We start from the raw sequence: 11592 nt of genomic DNA, 5'->3' as shown, positions 1-11592 counted from the left end.
TTAATAATGGAAGAGATCCACAATATTATTTTATGATGTCTAAGGTCCCTCAATCCCCAACACCCATATATCACAGAGAAATTTGATTCCCTTAAATCAAACTGCCTCTCCCTCTCTTCTTTTCTCTTTGCTCTTCTCTCTCTGACGAACTCTACCTCCATCATCGGAGTTCATCATCGTCATTTGTACTGGACCGGACTAGATACAGTAATCAAGTATATGACAGATGGTATGCTTCTGAGAGAGATTTTGATTGATGAGAATTTATCTCAGTATTCAGTTATAATGCTTGATGAAGCTCATGAGAGGACAATCCACATTGATGTCTTTTTTGGATTGTTAAAGCAGCTTGTAAAGAGGAGACTTGACCTTCGATTGATTGTCACATCTGTCACATTAGATGCAGAGAAATTTTCAAGTTATTCCTTTAACTGCAATATCTTTACAATTCTTGGAAGAACTTATCCGATGGAGATACTCTACACCAAATAGCCAGAAAGTGACTACCTAGATATATCTCTAATCACTGTTATAGAGATCCACTTGACAGAACCTGAGCGTGATATCCTCCTCTTCTTGACTGGTCAAGAGGAGATTGCTCTCTCTCTCTCTCTCACAACTCATACACATATAAACATCCATGTATTTAGTATGAAGTTAAACTGTTTGAGAAAATGCTTCTTAGAACTCCAAAACACATAACTGTGAGATTTGATTTGACAAAACTCTTTTTAGAACTGTAAAACATATAGCTATGAGATTTGACGCTAACTTGTTTGATAAAATGTTTCTTAGAAAAATAATCATAGAGAAAAACAATTACAATTTTCTCTAGTTTGTTCAAAACACAGAGAAAATTATGATTGTTTTTTTGTTTCTAGGTAGCCCAAATTTCTCTGGTTTGGTTTGATTTTGAATGACCAATAATAAAGAAGTTTAGATAACCAAGAAATATTTCCTGGTAGGTAACTAGAGAAATTCTTTGATTTTGAATGACCAATAATGGCTATGAGAAATTTGGAGAATCAGAAGCTTCTTCTACAACCATATATCCAAAGAAAAAATATTAGAGAGTGAGAGAGAGTTTAGGCTAAGATGAGACTTGAACTTACTTTGTCCAAAGAAATTAGAGTGGGAAATCCAGAGAAATTTGGCGAGAATTTCTCTGGACAGTGGGAAGTCCAGAGAAACTTGGAGAGAAGTCCAGAGAATTTGGCGAGAATTTCTCTAGACAGTGGGAAGTCCAAATAAATTTGAAAAGAAGTTCAGAGAAATTTGGAAAGAAGTCCAGAAAAATTTGGAGAGAATTTCTCTAGATAGTGGGAAGTCCAGAGAAATTTGAAGAGAAGTCCAGAGAAATTTAAGTCCAGAGAAATTTGGAGAGAATTTCTCTGGATCAATGTGTGAGGGACCTTAGACATTATGAAAATATTTGATGTCCTTTATACTATAAACTCTTAATACCAGGGACCTTAAAAAAAAAATCCCCCATCTCCCATTTTTAGTAATAGAAGAGATCCACAATATTATTTTATAATGTCTAAGGTCCTTCAACTCCCACATTCATATATCACAGAGAAATTTGACTCTATGAAATATTATAAAATCGTTACATATATTTTTTTGTTCTAGGTTTCGATCAATCGCAACCATGGAAAGGGGGTGGAGCCATGAGAGTAGCAGCGAAGGTAGTTGGAATCACCATCGTGAACGACGATCTTTGTGGCGTCCCGTCGGTATCTCCGGCGGAACATCAAGTCAGCTCAGCCACTCACAGAGCCAGTCGTCCTATCTCATCTATCATTGCTTCTTCCAAAGAGGTGAATCGGAACATCTTGACAACTTTTCAGAACAATCCAATCGACGCTGCGTCGTAGAGGTTGTGTTGGGAGCTCGACGATTGGGAATTGAAAGTTCTATTGAGTGCTTCGAAAGTTAAAATCATAAATATGGCAAATATTTTTTGATTGTATAAATATATATATATATATATATATATAGAGAAAGAGAGAGAGAGAGAGAGAGAGAAAGAGAGGGGTCGGACTTGGGAAGAAGGAAATTGATGATTTGTACCCTTCTCTCCAGTAGAATCCCACTCTTTTTATTGTGTTTGTGAATTGTGATAATGTGCATATATATGAGTCAACTGATTTCTTGTAAAAAAATGATTTACTGTTATCATTTCAGTAGAATTTCAGAATTTATCCATTGTCAATGACAAACTCATGTACGGAATGGAACATTTTGTCAGGCCTGAAACAAGCAAATAGAAATCTCCTCCAACTTGGTTTGGATTTTGGGAGAACCTTTTTTTTTGATCTCATAACTAGTAAGTTTCTCTCACTCTTCTTATCGAGACTACTTATATTCAATAATTGATATTTGATTCTACAGAATTCAGGTTGTAGAGCTGGTAATAATTGTTGATTTTGCTAAATTCGACTTCATAGAGAAAATTGGTGCAGGGACTTTTCAGAGAAATTTTTAAATTTCTCTGACCTTCCCTAGACTTTCCATTGCAAATTTCTCTGGTCTTCCCTTCTCTCCAGAGAAATTTTTTTCTCTGGCCTTCCGTATATTTCCCACTCTCCATTAGAATTAGGTAAGGATAGATATACCCTGGAAAATTTGTAGATAAGTACAACAAAAATTTATTGAATTCATTCAAAGAAAATAATAAGAATTTCCCAAACAATTGTAGAAATTCTGAATCAATATCAACAATATAGCATATTCAAACAAGATGAAGCACATTACAATTTCTCTGGAGAGAAGGGAAATTTCTCTGGAGAGAATGGAAGGCCAGAGAAATTTATAGTCGGAATTCTAGGGAATGTTAGAGAAATTGGAAAGTCTAGAGAAATTCTTCCCAGAATTTCTCTGGACTAATTTTCTCTTTGAAGTTGAATTTTCTCTGGAAGTCTAGGGAATGACTTCTTCTCTTTCTAGTCTATGCTAAGGTATGGCAAGATCTTACTGTCAACCACCTCATCTTGTTGGACTTGATCTACAAAGAGCACTAGGATTAGTAAACAGAATTTTGATAGCAACCCTTCATGAAAAAATATTTGTAAGAGAACATATAAAATGAACGATAATGCAGAGTTTCCTGGATTGTGTGAATTTTCTCTGAACTATCTGAATTTTCTCTGGATGTCTAAATTTTCTCTGGACTATCTGAATTTTCTCTAGGTAAAGAGAACTTCTCTGGATGTTTGGAGAGAATTTCTCTGGAAAGTCCAGAGAAATTCTCTGGACCGAATTTTCTCTAGATCGAATTTTCTCTGGATTGATATTGAGGGACCTTAGACATTATGAAAATATTGAGTGTCCTTTATGCTATAAATTCTTAATATCAGGGACCTTAAAAAAAATCCCCCAAAATTTATTGAATAAAAAATTATAAAAATACAAAATTTAAGCATATTTTCGTATGTGGTTGTATTTAATGAATTTTTTAACCTTTTAAAATTCTTTGCACACATTTTTATAGATTTACTAGGTCTGAAAAGTAAAAAATTTTGATTAAAATATTTAAAAAATTCACTTAAAATAAAAAAATACAAATTAAAATCTAGAAAAATGTTTTTTAAAAAGCCAAATCAAAAGAGCAATTATGGGTTGTTTGGGAAGGAATTTGTAATGATTTTTTTTTGAGTTTTTAATTAAAATGTGAAGTGAAAAAAATATAATATATTTAGGAATGATTTTTTAACTATTTATGAAAAGATATGTAAAAAATAAAGTAAATGAGAAAAAAAACTTAACTTTATTATATGAGTTAAATTTTTTTTTTTAATTTTTTGATTAGAATGTTAACTACTGAGTCGTTAGTAGGAATGGAAGCAATATTATTACATTTACTTAATTTTTTTTAAAAGTATATATGTCAAAAAATCATTGCATGTTTAAAAACATTTCATTTTTTTTTATATTTTTATAATCAATCACATTAATTGCTTGTAATTTTAGTAAAATTTTTAATGAGATTATTGATATACATAGAATCATTCTTAGACATGGACAAATGATCGAAAATTTTGTAAAAATATAAAACACAGGTTAGAGATTCGAACAGGGATGGCAAAACTATCCGATCCAATTATAATTATTCCATCCCAATTTTAATAAAGGGAAAGCAGAGATAATAAGGTAGTAATATAAAATATAAGAATAAGTTAATTAGAACTGTCGAGATTAAAATAAAATATGAAATTATATCTTTAAAATAATTCACTTTGTTTTGTTTTCATTCTTAGAATTCATTTTTTTAAGAATTTTATTTTATTTTATTTTTTGTAATTTCTTATTTTTACTGAATTTAAAAAATGTTTTTGGCATTTTTTTTTAATTTTTAGACACATTTAACATAAATACACTTAAAAAGTATAATATTTATAAAAAAAATCTTTAAAAAATTTACTAAATACAAAAAATATAAAAATTCAATATATTTTTTATATTTTCGTGTATTTATTAATTTTTGAAAATATTTTTTTATAAATATTTTATTATTTAGATATATTTATGTAAAATACATCTAAAAAAGTTAAAAATAATTTAAAATTTTAAAAATATTCACTAAAAATAAAAAATAAAAAATAAAAAATTTAATTTTAAATTAAATTTCAAAAAATTAAAACCAAATCAGTTTAAAATTAAAAATTGGCGACAAGCGGAACCAAACCCACCGACAGTTGACGAGTTGACACGATAACTTGACTCCCCGCTTATTAGTTACTACAACAGTCCTATGAAGTATGAGAATCAGTTACCATGGTCGCAATAACGTTCTCAGATCTTTGACTTGTGTCTCAATTTCGCTTTTTCTTCTCAACCCAATAACTGCAATAACATTCCTCGATCCGAAATTTACTCCAAACTTAGATTCATCAACAACCAGTGAGTATTCTTTTTAATCACTCTACTTTTTGATGCTTTCATTTTCAATTCTCACTCTAATTTCAATCATGTATCACCAACCCAGTTAGTTATTATCATCAATTTTGGAGTGTGTTTTTGAACAAATCATCGAAGGAAAAAGGAACAATCTTTTATGTGATTAGGGTTTATTGGGTTCAGAGAATTTAGTTAGATCTTATAGTTTTAGTGCCATTATGGATGTGCATTTGAAGAACCTGTTTGCTAGATTTCATGAACAGTTTGGTTCTGGTCCTGGACTCGGTCCCGGATCTGGAACATGTCTTATGAAAGTGGAAGGCATTGCCCCTCCTTTCATTAAATCCATTTATAGAGCTGCTGGTGCTCTGTATAGGACCGATCCGTGGAAGCGGTTGCGGCCAGGGCACCTTTTTGGGTTAAGGGTTGGGAAAGATTCTGATTGGTCTGGCAAGAAACAGCCATTTCTGTGCGTTCAATTTGTAGGAGGGGATGGTGGGGATTTAGGGTTTCATATGTTTAGATCGGAAAATGATGCACGGAGGATGACGGGTTCTAGAGAGACGATTCGGGTTCCAAATGTCGAGCTCTTGAGAGTGACTTATGAGCTTGAGTCATTGATGTTTCCATCGAATAAGAAGATGATTAGGTCCTTGTCGTTGGAAGTGTCAGGTACTGATCGTTTTCCTGTCATTGATGTTGCACGTTGTTCTTCGTCTGGTGGACTTCAGTTTAGAACTCCCACCCTTGAAGAGCTTCGGTTTGTGTATGCGGCCATGAAGGCCATTTCTTTGGTGCACCCATTGCTTCAGCAAGGTAATGGTGCTGGTCCAAAGTGGTCAAGAGTGGTTTATTTTGAACCATTCATTGAAACAGTTGATGTGCAATGGCCTCCTGAAATGTCCAAGGGTAATGATCTTGTTGCAGTGACAGTCTCACATCCACCTGGTCAGGGATACGAGGAAAAGGCCATCTCAACGGCTAACTCAACCCCCACCAAGTATGCGGAACCACCCAAGGAGGAGACCTTTGTAGATGTGAAAGTGAGCTCTAGTGTTGGATTCAGGCATTGTGAAATGTGTGAGAAAGAAGTTCACGGAGAACAATCTGTGTGTTGCAACTGGTGTTGTGCGGTGGTTTATTGCGGTGCTCTTTGCCAGAAGCAGCACTGGAAGGAAACACATAAAGGCATGTGTGGCCTTTACAAGGCAATGATGGAACGAGAAGAAGAGTTGGCAATGAAATTCTTCGTCTTCCCTTGTTCAGCTTTTCAGCCATGTAAATGGCTTGAATCATTGGATATCCACCAGAAGGGGATGTGGAGGAGGAAGTGCAGTTGCTATTCCCACATCCCTTACGGTCTGCTTCCTGTTAATGGTGGACTTTGGGATTCATGGGGTGGGCTGGATGATGATGAGTACCCTTGTGATTCACCTTTTCATAATCATTTAGGGGATGGAATATCGAGTCCGATCCTTCTCTCTGGTTGGTCAGAGTACTATAACCTTCGATCGCTGCCAATGTCAAGCCCTGTTGCAGACATTCTCTCTCACCCCCTGACAATCTATTACATATTAACAGCACTCAATATCAGTTCAAAGAACCTTTTGCTCAAAGGCAAAGAGGTGATTCTTCACTACCTTGGGCCTGAAGGGGAGTTGGATTGGATGCCAGCATTTGCTGAGATTGGTCATCTACTTAATGGGATGAGCAATATACAGATAGTAATGGTGGGTCCTGGAGTTCCAATGAATTTGTCGGGGACAACTTCAGGGATAAGTAGCAGAGTAAGGGTGAATCTTGTGAGGGGACTTTATCAGGAGGAAGCCACTTACCTATCCTCACCTCATGTAGTTATTGCACTCAACTGTGGATTAGAGAAATATGCAAGTTGGGGTGGAGCCCTCAACTTAATCAAGTCCATGGGTGTTCCTGCTTTCTTCACTGATCTGTCCGAACTTTCATGTGCAAATGCTAAACAAGTTCTTCGGACTGCTGGACTGCATATTACTCAACCTGTGACACCGAATCCGTTCCGCTCACCAGTGAGGAATAATGGACCTTCTAGCAATCTTCCCTCATACAGCAATGGTTTTGTGTTTGGAGTGAATACATGAGCTTGAAGCCAAGAGACTGAATGAGAGTCTTTTCCTGTGAGTTGTGCCCCACTTTTATATGCTTGTTGTAAGGTAATGACAATGGTTTTCTGATGAGAGATGTATGGAAGAAGTGTTTGTCAATGAGGCATCGCATTTAATATAATTCGTTGAAGCTTTTGTAATTTTGCTCTTAAGCTATGATTACGTTGTAGTAGGGTTTATTTATGTTATCATTATACACCTTGTTGTTGTTGTACCTTTTTTTAGATTATTTGATACCAATCTGCTGCTGTCCAATGCCTCATAAGTGCAGATATACCCAACATATTCATCACGAAAGCCTATTCTACACCGTAATTACTACTACATTTTTATTTATATCAATAAGGAGGTTACTGAATTTATAACTCTTTTTATTTTTTATTTTATTTAAATTTTTTATTTCTTTCTTTTGTAATTCTATTCATCCAGTACACTTTGGATATGCCACTGATTTCACTATGTACGACTTAGCCCCACATTTCATTTGAAGTGGACTAAAGATATAAAATTTTCAAGAATTCCATAGAATTCAGTTTGCGGGAAAGAAGTTACATCTTTGATGGATGGTTGTTCATTTAGTCAAGTATTTTTGACTGTTAAGTTTTGAAATTCTTAATAGCCATTCCTTCCCAAGTAGGGGTTGCTGGATGTGGTGCTTTATCAGATCATAAGATAGTTGTTTCATGAGGTCCTAGATGCACATGTGTCAAATTATTGAGAGAGACAAAAAAAACTTGTACTTAATCCCAAAAAAAAAAAATTTATGTGGAAAAGCATGGCAAACAACAAAGATCATGCATCTTCGAGTTTTGTCTGAAAAAGGATCTTGGGACCTGTTTAGGAGGAGTGCTGGTGATGTTGTTGACTCCCCCACATTTGTTTCACAGTGAATGTCAAGGTTTGGCCTTACCATTCGTCATAGTTGGAAGGGCAATGAGAGACAACGATTTTCACAAAAAATGGAAAGAGGCAGCTTATGAACTTAGAAAATCATTGCCAACAACCTAAGAAGCACAGACATGGATATGGATGTGGACACGGACACGAGACATGGCGATTTCAAAAAAATGGGGACACGGACATGGCGGGAACATGCCAATAAAATATGTTTTCATTTATTTTTATGTGCTATCTAGTTTAATATTTTATCTACAAACAATCAATATTAACAAAAACTAACTCTAATTTAATATTTAAAAAAAAAGCACTTTTAAATTAATATTTATAGTTTATGTATTTTTTATGGATGATTTATTAAGTATTTAAGTCTAAGAAAAAAATTAATAAACATTCAACATCAAACATTGATCAAAAGCACTAAAGAAAATGGGGGAAAAGACAAGTTGACATGTTCCTAGTGTGTCCCTGGTGTGTCCCCTGAAAATAAATTAATTAAATAAGGGGACATGCCATGTGGCATGTGCCATACATGTCCCCTCTGTGTTCGTGTGTCCGACACGGATACGGCACTTGTTTTGAAGTGTCGGTGCTTCATACCCAACAACCATCGAAGGTGTTGATCGAGAGGAGTATGGAAGTCTTAAGTTGAGCTATGATTGCCTACAGGATGAGGAAGCCGAGTCCTGCTTATTGCTTTGTCTTTTGTTTCTTGAGGATGCTAACATCTCAATAGAAGCTTTGGTTTGATATGACTGGGAGAAGTTGGAGGACATTGTTGTAAAGAAATACCTAGAGAAAGAACAAGAAGCTATAGTTGATAAGTTCAATAAATCTTGAACAACTTTCAAATCTCATTAGTTTCTGCACCGGGGGCTCTACTTTTTGAGGCTCTACTTTTTGAATGGCCATCCTTGGATGAGTAATTCTGAAAGATTGCTCTGAAATGAGGACTTTTACTTCTGCCACTCCTTCCAGTGTCCACAGCACACCAAAATTGAAGACAATCAAAGTGGATGATGTTGGGATAATGTTCTGATTATGCAAAAGCACTTCAATGTCCAGGTACTCTCTCTCTCTCTCTCTCTCACACACACACACACACAAACACAAACTTACACATTAAATATGCTGAAGAACAGCCCAGGGCTCTTAGACTGAGGGGATGATAGGTATGGCCACCAGAATATTAGACTAAAAACAATATAAAGGCTTTTTCAGTCTAGTTGACAGTTTAGAACCATCAAATAATCACTTCTGATCATTTCAGTAATGGTGAATAGTGAATTCAGAGTTTAGTTTGCTTGCACAGAGGCTGCTTCTGAAGAGGGTTTTGAGTATGCAGATGTCAAGATAGCGGTTGCAAAAGATTTGGTCAGGTTCCAGCTCTGATGAAAATAATTAACTTCATCTCAATGGCAGCTCTGTTAATGCACTCCTATTAGCTTGTGTGTGTGCTATTCAAAATTGGTGTACATTATGTTGCCTCCACAAGTATCATAATTAATTTGATTTTATGTTGCAGCATTGCCAGGCTGAGATTGCACTAGTTGGATAAGAGCCTCACTTCGCTCTATTTGGATTCTACTTCAAATAAAGGTCAAGTTTACATTGAGTTTGGCTTTGAACTAGTCATCTAAGTTGGACATTGTGATTTACTTGATTGTATTGTACATTGCTTTGCACTCATGCTTTTGTGGTCATTCTCCTACTGCTTCACAATCTATAGAAGAAACTCTGTACTTTATTTTTTGATTCTAACACTCCTATTCCATTCGATTTGATTGCTTGGATTGATAGTGCTAGCAAAAACTGCCCTGTTCACTCCCATTTACATATCCTTCATGTCATGGATGTTTGGCAATTATATTATATACCGTTTTACATGACCAAATTACCAATCCTTGCTGCGCTTTCTCCCAACAAAAAGAAAATGTGGGAAAAGGTCATCTTTTATCTAATTGATTGATAATTGGGTTTTTAATGATTATACTTTGTGTTCTCACCCAATGCGAAGAGTGCCATCTATATATATACGTAATATATATAATTAGTAGTCAGTTTCAATTTAACAACACCCTTAACAAAACAATTGGGGTTTAGTGTCAAATTTAGCACGAATAGATTATTTCACTAGAACAGAGCAGTAAAATTGCAGGCCAACTCCATTCACTAGCAACTCTGAAAACACTGTTAACTGTGCCACTAAACTGTTATCCATGAAACTGCATGCAAGGACTGTTAGCAAGGTTCTGTAATTGGACAGCTCACTTGTCTTCTAACTTCTTATCATCATCATTATTTATTTATACATGCATTTCAATTTGGGAGACTCATTGCCTTTGACTATTTATATGAAATTTCAGTGAGTCAATTCTGTGTATAAGATTTTTCTCAAGAAAAGGAAAAGGAAAAGAGAAAAAGGAGGAGCGGGTATATGTTCTTTGCCACCTTTCATCCCTGGAAGCAAAGTATCAGATATTGTGTGAAGATACATCAAACCAAGAAAAAAATGTTTTCCTCTTCCTAACAATAGAATATTGAGGTTTCTGTCTCCATTGTGAAGCCTGCAGCAGCCATTTGTCTTTGCCTTAATTGTTTACAGAAAGAGAGGTACGCTTAAAGTTCTAGTTTCTCCATTTTTCAATAATTTAACTAAGAATTTGAATATATAAATAATGCTAACTGTAGTCCATTGCTTATTCTATTCATAAAGCAAAACTGTATGTCTGAGCTAAGTTGAATTGTGTAAAATGCTAACTGTATGTCCACATGAGCTAAGTTGCATTGCATTCTATTCATCATAAAGAAACATGAAATTCTAAATATTTTGGCATTTTCTTTACCTTTGACATGTGAGCTGTAGTTAGCGTGACCCACAATTCATATATGTAAACATATAAAAAACAACTTAGCTCAAGAATAGTAGTTTTTTTTAGTGATCTTAGTATGCAGTTTTTTATTTATTTTATTTATTTTTATAGTAGTGTCTAAAGAATTAAATAGCTCTAAATTGTGCCCCAAACAAAATCGTATTGTCCATATAAAAAAATAAAAAAAAAGAAAGAAAGAAAGGAAAAAATTCATCTTCAATATTCATAACGTAAGTTTGTTTAAGAGAATCATTTTTCGCATTTTCTAGCATTTAATATGACGGAAAATACAAGTCAATAGAAGACATTTTTCGTATGTCAGCAGGAGATGAGCTAATTTGGGTGTTAAATGTGTCACGGCCCAAGCTCCGTGACAACGCCGCACACTCATTTAAGTGAGCATGCAAGGCTAAGAGTCCAACACATAACCAACAACGTAAAATACTCAAATTAAATCCTTAATTATCATAACGCTAAAATCCATGTTTCTATAGATAGTTCTTATCATATGAAATTGTCCACCAAGTCTACTAATATAATCCACTAACAAAATACTAATCAAAGTACTTAAATCATAGTCTTACTCTCAGCACTCCCACAAGTAAAAAAAACCCCGCTCAGCTCTACTTCTCAGAATCTGAAAAAAAATAAAATAAAATAAGGGTAAGCTAGACAGCCCAGTAAATAACCAACCATCACTCTTATGAATCCTCTCTCTTCCTTTTGGTTTTGGTCTCTTTTTTTTTTTTTTTTTTTTTGTTTTCTTCTACTTTTCAAACCCT

General features: G+C 34.7%; 1 protein-coding gene and 1 long non-coding RNA gene across 3 annotated transcripts in view; both read left to right on the top strand.

Moving 5' to 3' along the window:
* Positions 1–4680: 4680 nt before the first annotated feature.
* The window catches only part of LOC114288091 (uncharacterized), a 34926-nt gene continuing 28014 nt past the window's right edge, over positions 4681–11592 (top strand). The window contains exons 1-5 of one of the 2 annotated variants that reach the window (XR_014339926.1): positions 4681–4902; positions 8916–9002; positions 9250–9311; positions 9463–9536; positions 10304–10550. This is a non-coding gene — a long non-coding RNA (uncharacterized LOC114288091). Of the gene's footprint in view, positions 4903–8915; positions 9003–9249; positions 9312–9462; positions 9537–10303; positions 10744–11592 lie in introns of those variants that run through there. The other variant, XR_014339927.1, reaches the window with a different exon arrangement.
* LOC114273899 (uncharacterized) lies at positions 4902–7295 on the top strand. The gene has a single exon (XM_028215718.2). It carries the CDS (start codon positions 5118–5120, stop codon positions 7014–7016), a length of 1899 nt encoding a protein of 632 aa, XP_028071519.2. The 5' UTR covers positions 4902–5117; the 3' UTR covers positions 7017–7295.

Source organism: Camellia sinensis, chromosome 9 (assembly GCF_055761805.1).
Source record: "Camellia sinensis isolate YWXY chromosome 9, ASM5576180v1, whole genome shotgun sequence".
In the NCBI taxonomy this organism is placed as follows: domain Eukaryota; kingdom Viridiplantae; phylum Streptophyta; class Magnoliopsida; order Ericales; family Theaceae; genus Camellia; species Camellia sinensis.
This window is presented reverse-complemented; position numbering and strand designations above follow the sequence as displayed.

What these genes read in the sequence shown, in the direction of transcription:
- LOC114273899 (XM_028215718.2), top strand. Translation starts at nt 5,118, where the DNA reads ATGGATGTGCATTTGAAGAACCTGTTTGCTAGATTTCATGAACAGTTT.